The 16,221-nt window shown below is 51.1% G+C and overlaps 1 protein-coding gene and 1 long non-coding RNA gene across 6 annotated transcripts; one reads left to right on the plus strand and one right to left on the minus strand.

Annotated features, from left to right (window-relative positions):
- The first annotated feature begins 299 nt into the window (after positions 1-299).
- Positions 300-10,177, plus strand: LOC111530224. Of its 5 annotated transcripts, none has more exons than XR_002727742.2 (4): positions 300-846; positions 1,936-2,089; positions 2,821-2,924; positions 8,985-10,177. It is a non-coding gene; the product is annotated as an uncharacterized LOC111530224 (long non-coding RNA). The 5 variants fall into 5 exon arrangements; XR_002727746.2 differs by having other exon boundaries at positions 8,988-10,177; XR_002727743.2 differs by lacking the exon at positions 8,985-10,177 and adding an exon at positions 6,998-8,807.
- On the minus strand, positions 8,884-15,261 carry LILRA4 (leukocyte immunoglobulin like receptor A4). The gene is made up of 8 exons (XM_023197328.2): positions 15,138-15,261; positions 14,598-14,633; positions 14,122-14,406; positions 13,662-13,961; positions 12,821-13,120; positions 12,283-12,585; positions 9,378-9,428; positions 8,884-9,228 (listed from the first exon to the last, which is right to left on the minus strand). Exons 1-8 carry the CDS (start codon positions 15,169-15,171, stop codon positions 9,035-9,037), a joined length of 1,503 nt encoding a protein of 500 aa, XP_023053096.1. The 5' UTR covers positions 15,172-15,261; the 3' UTR covers positions 8,884-9,034.
- Positions 15,262-16,221: the final 960 nt, after the last annotated feature.

Genomic DNA, 16,221 nt, shown 5'->3' on the forward strand with positions numbered 1-16,221 from the left:
GCTGCTGCTGTGCATGGCCGCTTGACGAGACGTTGGCATAACCCTGAAGGGGTTAGGTAACTCTAGCTCACCCTTAAATTTTGTCTTATTTTATTTACTTGTTTATTACTTATTTTTTGTTTTGAGACGGAGTTTTGCTCTGTTTCCCAGGCTGAAGTGCAATGGCGGTATCTCGGCTCACTGCAATTTCCGCTTCCGGGGTTCAAGCGATTCTTCTGCTTCAGCTCCTAAGTAGCTGGGATTACAGGCATCCGCCACCACGCCCTGCTAATTTTTGTTGTTTTTAGTAGAGAGGGGGTTTTACCGTGTTGACAAGGCTGGTCTTGGACTCCTGACCTCAAGTGATCCACCCACCTCAGCCTCCCACAGTGCTGGGATGACAGGTGTGAGCCACCCCGCCCAAATTCTTTCTTAGGCAAAGCCAAGAACTCTCCTGGGCTATGCCCCAATCTGGGAGTTCACCTTCCCCGCATCATCTAGCGACCAAGGAAAGGATGATGAAGACAGCGAGAGGCAGAGAGACTTTCAGCTGAGGCAGGGACAATTAGCAGAGAGGCGAGATGGCTGGACAGCAAAGATGGTGACAGTCAGCGATCCGCGGAGGGGTGGCAATGGGTGAGAGACACGGAGAGGTGGCACTGGGCAAGACAGCGAGAGGTTGCTGAGACAGGTGGAGAGACAGCGAGGACAGGGCAGTCTGTGATCAGGGCTCCAAGAGCGGTCACACTGAGGCCATAACGATAAACAGCTGCTAAAGCTGCAGAGCTGTCATACTAAGCAGAGGCTTTACTCTTGGCGCTTTCATCTTTCCCTGGCTGGTGGTGGAGCTCAGCGAGGGACAAGCAGGTGAGACCCCCGCTCCAACCGGCAGGCCCGTGGGTTACCAGTCCCTGCTCTGGACCCCTGGGTGACAGCTGAGCCCACCCAAGCTGGGGGATCCTGCAAAGACTTTCACCTGGGCCCCATGTAGAAATGTTATTTAGGCTCTTGGGGATGGGGAAGTGTCCCCTTTGCCTCCCCCATAAAATCTGGTGAGCTATATGGGTAATGCGTGCCTTAGATACCTAAACCTCACCAGAATGCAATGCATCCATGTAAGGAACCTGTGTGTGTAGCACCTGAATCTAAAAAAATACAGTAACATTAAAACAACAACAACATCCAAAAGCCGGGTGAGGTGGCTCACGCCTGTAATCCTAGAAGAGATATTTAATTTGATGGAAAATTTTATAATTCTCTAAAATGTAGATATTGTCTAAATAATTTAAATTAGATTTATCAAAGCAAGAACTGTCTTTATTTTGAAAAATATTGTATTTATTTACTCAAACAATGAAGAAGTTAGTGGATTACAATGTGATTTAACTAGTACTAAAATTTGGGAACTATTAGAATGCTGGTAAAGTACAGATTAGTTAAAAGAAATAGGTACTTTAGAAAATCAAGGTAATTTCTGAAGGAATATATAATAATCAATAACAGTTTGGTTCCAGAGTTATAAAGAATGGGGAGAAAAGTGGGAGAGCAAGAAAAGAACACTAATTTATGCACACAAACAGGTTCAGACTTCTTAGGAAGAAAATGTTTTGTCACAACAAATAGCATAAATTTAGCAAATTTGTATTAGAGACCAATAAATAAATCCAAAAAAGAAGAGGGGAGTGGTCTCTGGAATCAGAGAAGAATCTTACACATGAATTTATATTGTACTAAATAGATGTAGAAAGGGAATAATAAAAGAAAGAGATTCACAAGAAAATATCTGTGAATTTTAGATCAGCTGGGATTATAGATTCCATGTGCCCTTAAAAAACAAGAATTCATGAAAAAGAAAAGACCTTCTTTTCTTTATCAAAGTGATCTTGATTAGATTAGAGAATAAATGACGCATATTTTACTTCCTGGGAGAGTAACAGGAAAATTCCCATCCCACAGCTCTTACGACTTAGATCTCAGCAGTCAGAACAGACCAAGCTTTCACTGCTGATGAACCGAGTGCAATGACAACTGTGAGAAGCTTTAGCTCTACATCACAATGGATTGGGAGCAGGTACAAAGCCTATGGGCTATCAAAGCACTTTGACCTCTGGTAAGAGTCAGAGCCATATTTAGACTTTAAAATACTTATATTCTCTAATTATTTCTACTCCCTAATCCTTAAAAATGTAGCCACTTTATATCAAAAAGATATTTTTATTTCTCTGGATGGAAGAGTTTCCATTCTTCATGCTTAATCCAGAAATTTTCTATAGACGTAAAATCATCCGTGGAATAAAGTGCATACTGCTCCCCAGGACCTATCAAAAAAGTGATGAAGGTTTATGGTTTTGTACTCGTCACAGAAAGTTTTCAGAAACTCACTGGCATCACCAACCAAAGCACAACATGCTGCCACCACAGATATTTCTAAATGTCCGAAGTAACAGCTTCCGTTTGACAACAGGAGTGTAAGCAGGAGCCAAGAGTGACACATGCTCTTCACCCTCTTACAAAGACTGTGAGGTTTGGTGTATTCGTCCAGAGAGACTTTTCAAATGCAGCTATGACAGAGAAGGTAGACAAGAGATGTCAGGCATCCCTGGGGTGAGAAAGTTTGGGTGATTCTGTCTCAGAGAAAATATCCCTGCTTCTTGTTTTTTTTTTTTTTTGTTTTGTTTTGTTTTTTGTTTGTTGTTGTTGTTGTTCAGTTTTTACTCCGAGGGATAAAACGAATTATATGTCCACACCATATTTTTATGATAAACATTTCATTCCTCTAAGAATGAGCATCTGAGCCTAAAAAATTAGGTCCACTTACCAAATGCCATTTTTTTGCTGCAGAAGTAGCGGCCGCCATCATCACAGTCTGTGCGTCTGTGCAAAAGGGGCATCTTATCCCAGAGATAAAGTTTTGGGACACCATGAGGTCATCTCCTTGCTGACAGGTAATTACCATTTTATCTGTAGGTACAGTGACAGCGTTCACATGGGGATTTGAGAGGATCTCAGAAAAACACTTGTGAAATGTTTCAATTACTGTAAGTTACTAATAGCTATGAGTCATGATTAATTGGAGTTAGTTTGGCAGAATATGAAAATGTTAGTTGTAATTTTTTTTTTTTTTTTTTTTTTGAGACGGATTCTCACTCTGTCGCCCAGGCTGGAGTGCAGTGGAGTGATCTCAGCTCACTGCAACCTCCACCTACTGGATTCAAGTGATTCTTCTGCCTCAGCCTCTTGAGTAGCTGGGACTACAGGCGCGTGCCACCATGCCCGGCTTTTTTTTTTTTTTTTTTTTGTATTTATAGTAGAGATGGGGTTTCACCACATTGGCCAGGCTGGTCTCAAACTCTTGACCTTGTGATCTGCCTGCCTCGGCCTCCCAAAGTGCTGGGATTAGAGGCATGAGCCACTGCCCCCGGCCATGTAATTACTTTTTTAAGGACACTGAAAATAGGCCTCCAATCTCTTCTGGCTTCTAAAATTTCTACTGAGAAGTCTGCTTCTCACCTGATGGGGCTCCCCTTGTAGGTGACCTCTCCTTTTTTTCTAGCTGCCTTTAAGGTCTTTTTCATTTGCATTTACATTGATAAATCTGATGACTGTGTACCTTGGGGATGGTCATCTTATATATAATATCTGGCTGGATGTCTCTATGTTTCTTGGATTTGTGTGTCACTCTCTAGCGAGTTTAGGAAAATATTCATGGACTATATCCTCAAATATATTTTCCAGGTTGCTTATTCTCTCTCCTCTTTCAGGAATGCTGACAAGTCATATATTTGGTCTCTTTAGATAATATATTTCTCAGAGATTTTGTTCATTTTTAAAAATATTTTTTCTTAAATTTGACTGATTTGATTCAAACAAGTCTTCAAGCTTTGACATTCTTTTCCTCAGCTTGGTCTATTCTGCTGTTAACGCTTCTCCACGTATTATGAAATTCATGTTGTGAATTTTTCAACTCAAGTAGTTCAGTTTGGGTCTTTCTTAAAATGTAATCGTTCATGTCATTAATCATGTTACTGGATTGCTTGGGTTCCTTGGATTGAGTTTCAACTTTGTTCTTGATTTGAATGACCTTCCTTGCGATCCAGATTCCAAATTCTACGTTTGTCATTTGAGACAATTCATACTGATGAAGGACAATTTCTGGGGAGTTCGCGGGCTGGTTTGGAGATACTTGGAGTTATTTCCCTGATTTTTTTCTCATTTGGGAGGGTTGCTATTCCTTTCATTGCAAGGGCATAAATTGAGTATAGTCTGTTGGCTTTATTTCTGGAAGTTTTCAGACAACTAAGGCATTGATGAATTCTTGTTCTTGGTTTCTCCTAGGCGGTAGAATTGAGTAGTGATTTTGGGTGTTGTTGTTTGGCTGCGATCCAGTAGATGGCGCCTGAGAGCAACAGGCAACAGGCAACAGGCAACAGGCAACAGGCTCGCACTCCACTACGTGGTGCCTTTGCTCGACCTTGATACTTTTGAAAAGGTCAGAGCCGTTTTTTTGTTTTTGTTTTCTGAGACAACTCACTTTGTCCCCCAGGCTGGAGTGCAGTGGCACGATCTTGGATCACTGCAGCCTCAACCTTCCCAGGCTCAGGTGGGTGATCCTCCCACCTCAGCCCCTGAAGTAGCTGGAGCTATGGGCGTGTGCCAACACACTCCACTAATTTTTGTATTTTCAGTAGAGAGGACGTCTCACCATGTTGCCCAGGCTGGTCTCGAACTCCTGGGCTTAAGCGGTCCTCCTGCCTTGGCCTCCCCAAGTGCTGGGATTACAGGTGTGAACCACCGCACTCTGATGTTTCTTCATGTGTAGCAGGACGAGCCACGGACAAAACCCCTTAGACACCGAGATAGTGAAGGGAGTGGCTTTAATCAGCTGGGAGCCTCCACAGGCTAGCATCTTAAAGTCAGAGCTCCTCAGGTGCTCAACTTCTGTCCCTTTTAAGGGCTCACGACTCTAAGGGAGTCTGTGTGAGAGGGTCGTGATCTGATTGACCAAGCCAGGGGGTACGTGACAGGGGCTGCGAGCGGAGCACCGGTGGTCAGAGTGAAACAGAACAGAACGGGAGGTTTCACAACGTCCTTCCAGACAATGTCTGGAATCTACAGATAACAACAGTTGCTAGGTCGGGGGTGGAATTTTAACTACCAGGCTGAGGTCAGGCAGGCCCAGGCTGGTCTGGTTCCTCGGCGCCAGGCTACCTGTCTTTAGTTTAGTTTTTAGTCAGATACATCCCTTGTCCTCCTCTGGTTCTGCAGATCTCACCGTCACTTACACTCTATGTCTCTGCCCCAGAAGCTCTTGTTCCCCTCATTCCACCCTCACACCTGGGGCTTGCCTGGGAGTGAGACCCACAGCAACCTGTCTGATGCCTCAAAGAACGGTTGGGGTTAAGACGGGACTTCCTAAGAACGGGAGCCCCAGGGAGTCCCAGGGAGTCCCTGGGTTCTGACCACACCTGAAGGGTGTTCCGACTTCCTCACCTGAGAACGGGAGCCCCAGGGAGTTCCTGGGGTCCGACCGCACCTGAAGGGTGTTCCGACTTCCTCACCTGAGAACAGGAACCTCAGTGAGAACAGGAGCCTCAGGGAGTCCCTGGGTCCAACCGCACCTGAAGGGTGTTCCTGTTATTGCCATAGCATCTGAACACCCACCTGTGGCTGAGGGTCATGGGGCCCGCAGGGAACAGGGCTTGGGACTGTCCACTAGGGTGTTGCTGAGAGTCTAGGGTGCAGAAGAGACTGAGTTCTCCTTCCTCAGTCAGAATGAATCTGTCCCACTGCAGCCGTGAGCCACACTGGAGGGTCCTCTCTTAAAGTCACAACAGGCTCAGGGGGGCTGAGAAGGTAGATTTGCTGTAGAATCCTAGGAGAGAACGCGGCAGTGTGATCTCTGAGGCTCAAGCCTCCCACCTTATCCCTTAGAGCTGGGCTGTGAGGGAGAGACCCCTGAGAGCAGACCCCTTTCCTGAGGGCAGAGCCTGGGGCTGGGACCCCAAGGTGTCCTCCCACCTGTCACCACCAGCTCCAGGGGTCAGTGAGCTCTGACAAGTCACTGGGGCTGAAATAGTGACAGTAATGTCATCCTACATATTCATTTGTTATGGATGTGATAGGAGAACTCAGCCTGTCTCCAGACTGCACTGGGCTCTGTCTGTCCCAGGGCACTGGGCTTCCCTCTCTTTTTTTTTTTTTTTTTGAGACGGAGTCTCGCTCTATCGCCCGGGCTGGAGTGCAGTGACCGGATCTCAGCTCACTGCAAGCTCCGCCTCCCGGGTTCCCGCCATTCTCCTGCCTCAGCCTCCCAAGTAGCTGGGACTACAGGCGCCCGCCACCTCGCCCGGCTAGTTTTTTGTATTTTTTAGTAGAGACGGGGTTTCACCGTGTTAGCCAGGATGGTCTCGATCTCCTGACCTCGAGATCCGCCCGTCTCGACCTCCCAAAGTGCTGGGATTACAGGCTTGAGCCACCGCGCTCGGCTTTTTTTTTTTTTTTTTTTTATGTTTTGTAGACGGAGTCTTGCTCTGTCACCAGGCTGGAGTGCAGTGGCACAATCTCGGCTCAGTGAAACTTCCGCTTCCCGGGTTCAAGCGATTCTCCTGCCTCAGCCTCCCAAGTAGTTGGGACTACAGGCGCCCGCCACCATGCCCAGCTAATTTTAGTATTTATTAGTAGAGACGGGGTTTCACCATGTCGCCAGGCTGGTCTTGAACTCTTGACCTCATGATCCGCCCACCTTGGCTTCTCAAAAGTGCTGAGATTACAGGCGTGAGCCACCGCACCCGGCCCTGGACTTCCCTCTTTATCCAGTCGGTACTCCTGGGCCTCCAGGTCCCCCTGACACCGGACACACAGGCCTCTCCCAGGTGATCACAGAGCCTGTCTCAGCCCATGGGGAGGGTTTGGGGAAGGAATGGTTCCTGAAATGGAACCAGAGACTGGATCCCAAGATCTCTTTCACTCCTGGTTCTCCAGCTTAGTCCAAAACCCCTCTCTGTTTTATCACCCTCAGCCCAGAACGACTGTGCGCCCCAACCCCGACAGCCCAGGGGTGGAGTAAGAGGGAGGCTCGTGGAGAACCTGGTAACCCCTTCTCCCTCCATCACTGACTGAGGCAGAGAAGCACGAACATCGTGATGCCTGCTCTGGGGGCTCCAGCTGAGGGAGAGGGGACCACAGGGCCCTCCAAGACAGAGAGATACACGGATGTGGTCGCTCAGAGCCTGCTGCTGCCCGTCCAGGTCCCCACAGCTGTGGACCCACAGGAAGGGAAACTGCTTTTCCCTGGGCCTGGCTCTGGTTTTCCCTGGGTTGGGGGGGTGGCTCGGGAGGACCCCAGACCCTCTGGACACATGAGCCTCTGCTCCCCTCCCCTGCCCCAGTCACTGTCACTGCTGCAGGTGGGAAAGGACAGGCCCCTATGATCGGGTCCTGGGAGGCTTCCCTGGGAGGTCTCCTCTCCCAGAAGGTCCCAGCTGGGAGTCAGAGCTGAAAGGAACTTTCCCACCTGGAGGCCTCTCGCCTTTACACTTGGAGAAACTGAGGCCCAGGCATGGGAGGGGCCAATCCATGTCACCATCACCAGAGGAGCCTCAAAGTGATGACAGAACTCAGCCCTTCCCCGCCTGGACCCCGCCTACTTCCCACTCAAAGACCCTCACTCACCACTCTGGGGGCCTGACCCCATGGGGGTGAGGGGCTGGTCCTCAGGGCCTGTTAGGTCAGGACAGGCAGGTGAGGGCTGGGGCTGCCCTGCTCCCCACGTCAGCCTGGCTGCTCCTTCCCCAGGCTGGGCCCCAACATCTCCCTCTGCCTCGACCCCTGCCCTCACCAGCCCAGCTGAGCCCCTGGGAGCCTGTGGCCCCTTCTCTGGCTCTGGAGGGAAGCCCATGCTTGAGTCCTTCATGGGAATGGGATCCTCTGGGAGACTCAGGACTGCCCTGCCGGAGTCCACCCTCTCTCTGAACCCAGAGGCCTCAATGACTCACCAGGTGTGGAGGAGCAGCCTGTGGGTTGGGGGCTGGGATCCCTGGAGGTCCTGGAATGAGCACAGAAAGGGACTGAGGAATTGGAGCTATCCTGCAGTCCCCACCTCCACTCAAAGCTCTCCCCTCCATCTGCCCGGTGGCCTCTCCAAGACCTTCCCTCTTCCCACCTAATAGCTTCTGGACTCCAGGTGAAGGAGAAGAGGGAGAATCCCTGTTGGCTTCTTCTCCTCTGAGGGGCGAATTCCTCTGTGGCTGAGCCTCCCTCAGAGCCCCCTTCACTCCATCTCTGCCCAGAGCACTCCTGGGGGCAGGGCCTGAGCTGAACCTTCGAACTTAGAGAGGACAGGGTCAGGACCTTTCACCCAAGACCCACCCAAGACCACCAGCTCTGACTGGGCTGTGACAGCAGGTCAGGGGAGGTGCAGTCATGTGAATCTTGAAGCTGCCCATGAAGGGAGTGTTTATACCACAGTCATCAACAAATTCCACAAATAAATGCTTTTTAGAAAACGTTTTTGTCGTTGTTCAGGAAGCCAGTCTATGGGCACAACAGCAGGCTTTTCCATCAGACACCTCTCTTTTGATTCCTAGTGACTGTATTTCTAGAGAAACTATAGATGAAGAGTGACAGGTGGTAGGGCATCACTTTGAACTTATATTTTGCAAATGCAAATCTGATTTCTGCACATGGATTTAATTATCAAAAGCAATTCCATGTTATGAGCTGAAGAGATATTCCCAGTAATACACATCAGAAAATGCACTAGCTAGAAATAAAGAAAGATGTATTACCTGAAAGTGGAGCAGAGTATGAGGTCACAGAGGGGCGGACCCAAACTCACCACAGGGGCAAAGCCTTACATCATAGGGAAGAAAAAGGGAGGGAGGGGCAGTCAAGGAGAGTCAACAATGAGGAGGAAAGCACCACAGTTTAATGGAGGAAGCATCTTCTACAGACACCCAGACATCTTCCTGCACCTGACCCATGCTTCTTCCCCTTGATATTCTCAGCAGACACTTCCCCAACTGCTGCCCCAGTCTTGCAGAACCTCCTGGGATCATCAGATCTGTTCCCAAGGCTCCACCACTCTGAAGGGTGCATTGTCTTCTCTGCTGTTCACCTCTTGGCTGCACCTTGTGGGGCTTCTCTGACTCTGCTGAGCCTCAAATAACAGAATCCCAAGGAACACCAGGACCAAGCCAGCCACGCCCATGCGGATGAGATTCTCCACTGTGTAATCCTGGAGGTGTGGGGCTAAGGATGGTGGACAAAGAGGTCACAGAGGTCAGGGCAGATCACAATTACCCAGGAACCCTGGATGTCCACCCAGGGTACCCACCTCCCCTTGACAGGACCTGACCCTCTGTGCCCAGCCCCATAACTGGGAGCCTCTCCTCACTCACCAGTCTTGGACTCTGACTTATTTTGTGCTGGATTGAGGGTCTCAGTTGCTCCTAAAAATCAAAGAACAAGGATGTTGGTGAGAAGCTGAAGAGCCTGTCCCCTGGGCTCTGCTTTCTTATATTCCTCCATCTCTCATGGCGTGGCTTTATGTAGATCCTTTGAACACATTCTCTGCTCTAGCAGGCCTCCCCTGGTATGTCATTGGGTTTTTCAACCTCTCTGTGCTCTGGGAATTCAGATCTTGTGTCTGAGTCACTTTGGAATAACATTTACTTGAGCCCAAGAGCTCAGGACTAGTGAGAAGAATGATCTCCCAACTAGAAAGAATTGAGCTCTTGTGTGCTGTCTTGGATGCGCAATCCTGTGCAGCAAGAACACAATAACTAAATCCCCCAGAGACAGAAATTTCCATTTTTCAGTGGATGAGGACCCAGTCTCTGTGGATGAGGAGTTGGTCCTTAGTGGCTCTTGAAAGTCAAGAGTACAAGGACTGAAGGCTGCGACGGCCCCTGCTGCGTGCTGACTCAGCCAGCTCCCCTGCGGTTTCATCATTCGTTTACTGTCTTGTTACTAATTCTTCATCTAGTTAGGAACACCAACAATGTGATATACTTAAATATGAAAATGTATTTTTTTATAAATGATAATGACTGAGCGGGACAGAAAAACATCATTTCTGCTTTTTTGAAGTATGAACCTAGATTGGAAGGTGAAAGTAAATATTTAAAAACATACCCAAACTTAAAGTAAAATGAAAAATAAAAAACAAATATAAAAAAATGATGAAAAATATTAAGCATAGGAATGAATATTTGAATATATGTTTGTGTCTATATATATACATAGTACAGATATTCATATAAAATATATGTGATTAACATAGCTTATAAAATATATGTGATTAACATAGTTTGCATTTGTGTCCCTTTGAAATCTCATGTTGAATTTTAATCCCCAGTGTTGGAGGGGAGGCCCAGTGGGAAGTAACTGGTTCGTGGGAGCCGACTTCCCCCTTGCTGCTCTCGTGATAGTGAGTTGTCATGAGATCTGGTTATTTAAAAGTGGGCAACACATCCCCGTTCTCTCTCTTCCTCCTATTCCAGCCATAGAAAACGTTCCTGCTTTCCCTCCACCTTCTGCCATGATTGTAAGTTTCCTGAGGCCTCCCCAGCCATGCTTCCTGTATGGCCTGTGGAACTGTGAGTCAGTTAAACCTCTTTCCTTTATAAATTATCCAATCTCAGGTAGGTTTCTGTTTGTTTGTTTGTTTGTTTGTTTTTGAGACGGAGTCTTTCTCTGTCCCCCAGGCTGGAGAGCAATGGTGCGATCTCAGCTCCCTGCAGCCTCTGCCTCCCAGGTTCCAGAGATTCTCCTGCCTCAGCCTCCTGGGTAGTTGGGATTACAGGCACACGCCGCCATGACCAGCTAATTTTTGTATTTTTAGTAGAGACAGGGTTTCGCCATGTTGGCCAGGCTGGTCTTTAACTCCTGACCTCAGGTGATCCGCCTGCCTTGGCCTCCCAAAGTGCTGGGATTACAGGCGTGAGCCATTGTGCCCAGCCTCAGGTAGTTCTTTTTTTTTTTTTTTTTTTTTTTTGAGGCAGAGTCTTGCTCTACCACCCAGGCTGGAGTGCAGTGGTGCGATCTCAGCTCACTGCAAGCTCCGCTTCCCAGGTTCATGCCATTCTGCTGCCTCAGCCTCCCAAGTAGCTGGGACTACAGGCACCTGCCACCACGCCTGGCTAATTTTTTCGTATGTTTAGTAGAGACGGGGTTTCACCATGTTAGCCAGGATGGTCTCGATCTCCTGACCTCATGATCCTCCCGCCTCGGCCTCCTAAAGTACTGGGATGACAGGCGTGAGCCACTGCGCCCGGCCCATCAGGTAGTTCTTTACAGCAGTGTGAGAACAGATGAATACAATGATTGTAGATACATTTGTATATGTAGCTTTAGGTATTTGTTTTAAAAAATATATGTAACTACATATATATTCATAGTTGAGGTGAGAAAGAGGGGCTTACAATTTGGAAATATAAAAGTGAAATTTCCAATTTTTTATGGCTGATATACACATCAGCCCCAGCGTCTTCCCCTTGTCCACATCAGGCCTGGACCCCGGACCCCAAATCCTGCTCAGATAGGGGAGGACAGACCTAGCTCTTCCACCCATCATCGCTGCTCCCTCCTTCCTGCCTGGTCCTAGGACACCTCCCTCCCGCTGACCACCACAGAGGGAGCACCTGCCCCATCCTCAGAGCCCCAGGAAGCCACGTGGACCATGCCCCTATCGTCCACTCTCCCCTCTGCTCCCTTTCCTGAGTATTGGAGATAAGGTTGAGACGAGTCTAGAATATCATACTGGGTCAGAGTAACTGCGCTTTCATCTCCCATGGGGTCAGGACTTGGAGGTTGGGACATCCAGACGTTGATTCTGAGGTGGAGACATCAGGAGGGGAGCGTGTGGGGCCTCTGTCTTCCACCCTCAGTCTAATCTCATCTCCTCCGAGGCTCACCCCCACCTCCTTCCAGCCCTCTCCACTCTTTACCCTACTGTGACTTCAGGGCTGGGAGGCCAGAGTGGGAAGGCCCCATCTATTTCCACCCTCCGCTGAGCTAGACCCTCCCCAGGGTGGGAGGTTCCTGTGTATTTCCACCCTCTCATAGGCTGGGCCTTCCCCTGTGGACCCTCCCCCTTCACTCTCCTGTTTTCTTAGTGTCCTGAGCTCTCTTGGGGGCAGGGCCTGAGCTGAGAGAGGCTCAGGGCTCAGAGAGGCTGGTGCTGATGGAGGAAGAAGAGGAGTGGGCAAGTGAGACAGACGGACGGACATGCCCTTGGAAGCTCTCCTTTTTCATTTCCAAGAACCTCTTCGAGCTCAGAGAGGACAGGGTCAGGGCCCTCACCTGAAACCATGAGCTCCAGGGGCTCACTGGAGTGAGACAGCAGGTAGGGGTTGGAGCTGCGTGAGCCATAGCACCTGTAGGTCCCCGCGTGGGCTGAGGTCACAGGACCCATGGGGAATTCAGCCTGGTACTGCTGAGCGTTGTAAGTGGATCTCAGATGCAGTGGGGGATGGGCTGCCCCCTCCTTGGTCAGAAGGAAAGTGAACATCGGACCCCATGACTGACACAGCAGGGTCACCTTCTCTCCTGAGGCCACCGTGGGGCCCGGCTGCACCGAGAGGAAGGGTCTGTCAGGGATCTGTCCTGGAGACAAGAAGGATGGGTGAGGGGCTGCCCCACCTTGTTCTGAGCTGAGCCACCCCCAGGCCTCTCTATGGGACCCTCAGTCTGAGTCTCCCCTCCCCGCCCATCTCCTGTCTCTGTCTTTCTTTCCTTCCTTTGGGAACCCCCCACCCACATCCCAGCCGTCACCACCTGGGCTCCCCCGGCAGGGCCTGTGCAGAGCCTGGTCCCTGACTGAACCCGCTGGGCTCCTCACCTGAGATCAGGATGTCCAGGGGGTCACTGGGGGCCGACCACTCGGAGGAGAGGTTGTGTGCACCGTAGCATCTGTACTGGCCCCCGTGGGAGCCACTCACAGGGTTCAGGGTGAAGCTGGCCTGGGAGAGCCCAGCCTGGGACTGCTGCTGTCCAGGGCGCTGGGGGAGGCCATCACCCCCCTCCTTGTACAGAGCGTATCTGATGTAGCCGACATCAGAGCCACACTGGAGGGTCAGGGTCTCTCCGGGGGCCACGACAGGGCCCTGCAGGGTCAGGAGGGAGGGCTTCCTAGACACGCCTGGAGGGAAAGAGGAGCCGGGACTCGGAGGGGCTGGTTCCTCCCACGCCCCTTCCTTCTGGGGCCTTCCTCACTAGGGTTTCCAGTGTCCCTGTTTTTTTTCATCCTGTATTTGTGTCCCCAGGGCCCCTGTCTTCCGCTCATCTTTTCTTCTTCGTGGGCTAGCCTGAGGGTAAGGCTCCCAACAGCTCACCGGTGCCCTGACTTTGTGTAAGGAAAAGCTACGGCTTCTTTTCTTTTGAGACGGAGTCTCGCTCCATGGCCCAGGCTGGAGTGCAGTGGCTGGATCTCAGCTCACTGCAAGCTCCGCCTCCCGGGTTCCCGCCATTCTCCTGCCTCAGCCTCCTGAGTAGCTGGGACTACAGGCGCCCGCTACCTCGCCCGGCTAGTTTTTTGTATTTTTTAGTAGAGATGGGGTTTCACCGTGTTAGCCAGGATGGTCTCAATCTCCTGACCTCGTGATCTGCCCGTCTCGGCCTCCCAAAGTGCTGGGATGACAGGCTTGAGCCACCACACCCGGCCACGAGCTACGGCTTCTTACCTGACACCAGTAGCTGCAGGGGGTCACTGGGTTCTGACCACACGTACGGGGTGTTGTTTTCAAAGCCGTAGCATCTGAACGTACCCCTGTTGCTGAAGGTCAGGGGGCCCACGGGGAACAGGGCCTGGAACTTTCCATGGTTGTGTTGGTGTGAGTCCAGGGTCCAGGAGAGCCTGTGGTCTCCTTCCTCGATCAGAGTGAACCTGCCCAGTCCCAGCCATGAGGCACACCGGAGGGTCACGTTCACTCCTGAGGTCACCACAGGGCTCGGCAGGGCGGACAGGCTGGGTTTGCTGTAGGCTTTCAGGAGAGCAAAGGGCAGCTGTGTTTACGTGGGGCTCACACCTCCCACTTTATCCCACAAGGCTGGGCTGTGAGAGGGGTGACCCCTTGAGAGCTGAGAGCTGACCCCCTTCCCGAGGGCAGAGCCTGGGGCTGGGACTCCTGAGTGTCCTCTCACCTGTCACCACCAGCTCCAGGGGGTCGCTGGGCTCTGACCAGCCTGTGGGGCTCTGATAGTAACAGTGATATCGCCCTGTGTGTTCCCACATCATGGACGGGATGGAGAATTTGACCTTGTTTTCAGACTCAAGTGTTTTTAACGTGTGCCTCGACATTGAGTCTCCCTCTTTATCCAGACGGTACACCTGGGCCTCCAGGGTGCCCTGACACCAGATGGTCACGGGCTTTCTCCAGATGATCACGGGACCTGGCTCGGCCCACAGGATGGGTTTGAGTAGGTTCTCTGGAAGGAAATCACAGGTCAGGTCCGAAGATGTCCCCCACCCTCAGATTCCAGCTCTCAGCCCCAGGACCCCCCCGTCATCCCCATCAGTCAGCCCAGAACTGCTGTCTCCACCCCCAGCTGCCCGGGGGGGGGGGGTCCCTTGTCCCCAGAGAGGAGGAGGGACCTAGGACAGCCAGGGACAGACTCACCTGCCTGCAGGCAGGTCCTGGGGCCCAGGCTCAGCCCTGGAAGAGAGTTCCCTGTGAGAGATTTGCCCCCAAAGCCTGAGCAGGTCTTCTTCTTTTCCTTGAGCCTCTGGCATGTCCTGATTGCCCAGGGCCTGGCTATGGATTGGGGTCTCTCTCCTAGACTAGGATCTCTCCTCCCCCTCTTAAGATCTCACCAGCCGGGCGCGGTGGCTCACACCTGTAATCCCAGCACTTTGGGAGGCCGAGGCGGGCGGATCACAAAGTCAGGAGATCCAGACCATGGTGAAACCCCGTCTCTACTAAAAATACAAAAAATTAGCCGGGTGAGGTGGCGGGCGCCTGTAGTCCCAGCTACTCGGGAGGCTGAGGCAGGAGAATGGCGTGAACCCGGGAGGCGGAGCTTGCAGTGAGCCGAGATCGCGCCACTGCACTCCAGCCTGGGCGACGGAGTGAGACTCCGTCTCAAATAAGTAAGTAAGTAAGTAAGTAAGTAAGTAAGTAAGTAAGTAAATAAATAAATAAATAAATAAAAGATCTCACCAAAGCAGAGCAGGGTTGTGAGAATGGGGGTCATGGCATCTCCTCCTCCTGGCCCTGGCTGTGCAGGCAGATGTGAGCACGGTGCCTGTAGACAGACAGACACAAGGTGTGCAGGCACACGGAGGCTGCGTCTTCCCCATCACGAGGTCATCCCATTAGCAGCCCCGCAGAAAGAGGAACTGCCCCTCCCCAGCAGCCTGGCTCTCATTTCCCAGGGCTTGCCCTGGGGGTGAGCACCAGACTCTCGGGAGATATTTCAGACACAAATGGGGACTCACAAGGGGGTCATTAAGAAGGACGTTTTTGGCTGGGTGTCGTGGCTCACACCTGTAATCCCAGCACTTTGGGAGGCCAAGGTGGGTGGATCACTTGAGGTCAGGAGTTCCAGACCAGCCTGGCCAACATGGCACAACCCCGTCTCTACTAAAAAGACAAAAGTGAGCCAGGCGTGGTGGCACAAGCCTGTAATCCTAGCTATTTGGGAGGCTGAGGCAGGAGAACCACTTGAACTCGGGAGGCGGAGGTTGCAGTGAGCCAAGATCACGCCATTGCACTCCAGCCTGGGCAACGAGAACAAAACTCCATCTCAAAAAAAAAAAAAAAAAGGACATTTCCACCTCTGTGTGGCACAGCAAAGGAAGTCCAGGTTCCTCACAGGGAGGAACCAGGGATCCAGGTGAAGGTGGGACGCTGTGGTTCCCCCTCTTCCATGTTTGTAGATGGGCACTGCCCTATCTCTGCTTCCTGGTGGGAGCCCATGAGGGGCAGAAAGAGGAACTGCCCCTCCCCAGGAGCCCAGCTCTCATTTCCCCAGGGCTTGTCCTGGGGGTGCACACCAGGCTCTCTGGAGATATTATAGACAGAAATGAGCTCTCCCCTCACTTTGGCTGCGTCTGTCTATTCTGTCCTTGTCTCACCAAGGGCCAGGATGTAGCAAACAGAGCCGGGGTCTTCCTGATTCAGCCCCTTCCAGGTGAGAGGGACTAACGGCTCCTCCTTCCCTCTCGGAGCCTCCCCATGGAGGAGGCTCCATCTCTGTGTGTGTGTGTGTGTGTGTGTGTGTGTGTGTGTGTGTGTGTGTGTG

This window comes from Piliocolobus tephrosceles, chromosome 21, assembly GCF_002776525.5.
Source record: "Piliocolobus tephrosceles isolate RC106 chromosome 21, ASM277652v3, whole genome shotgun sequence".
Classification (NCBI taxonomy): Eukaryota; Metazoa; Chordata; class Mammalia; order Primates; family Cercopithecidae; genus Piliocolobus; species Piliocolobus tephrosceles.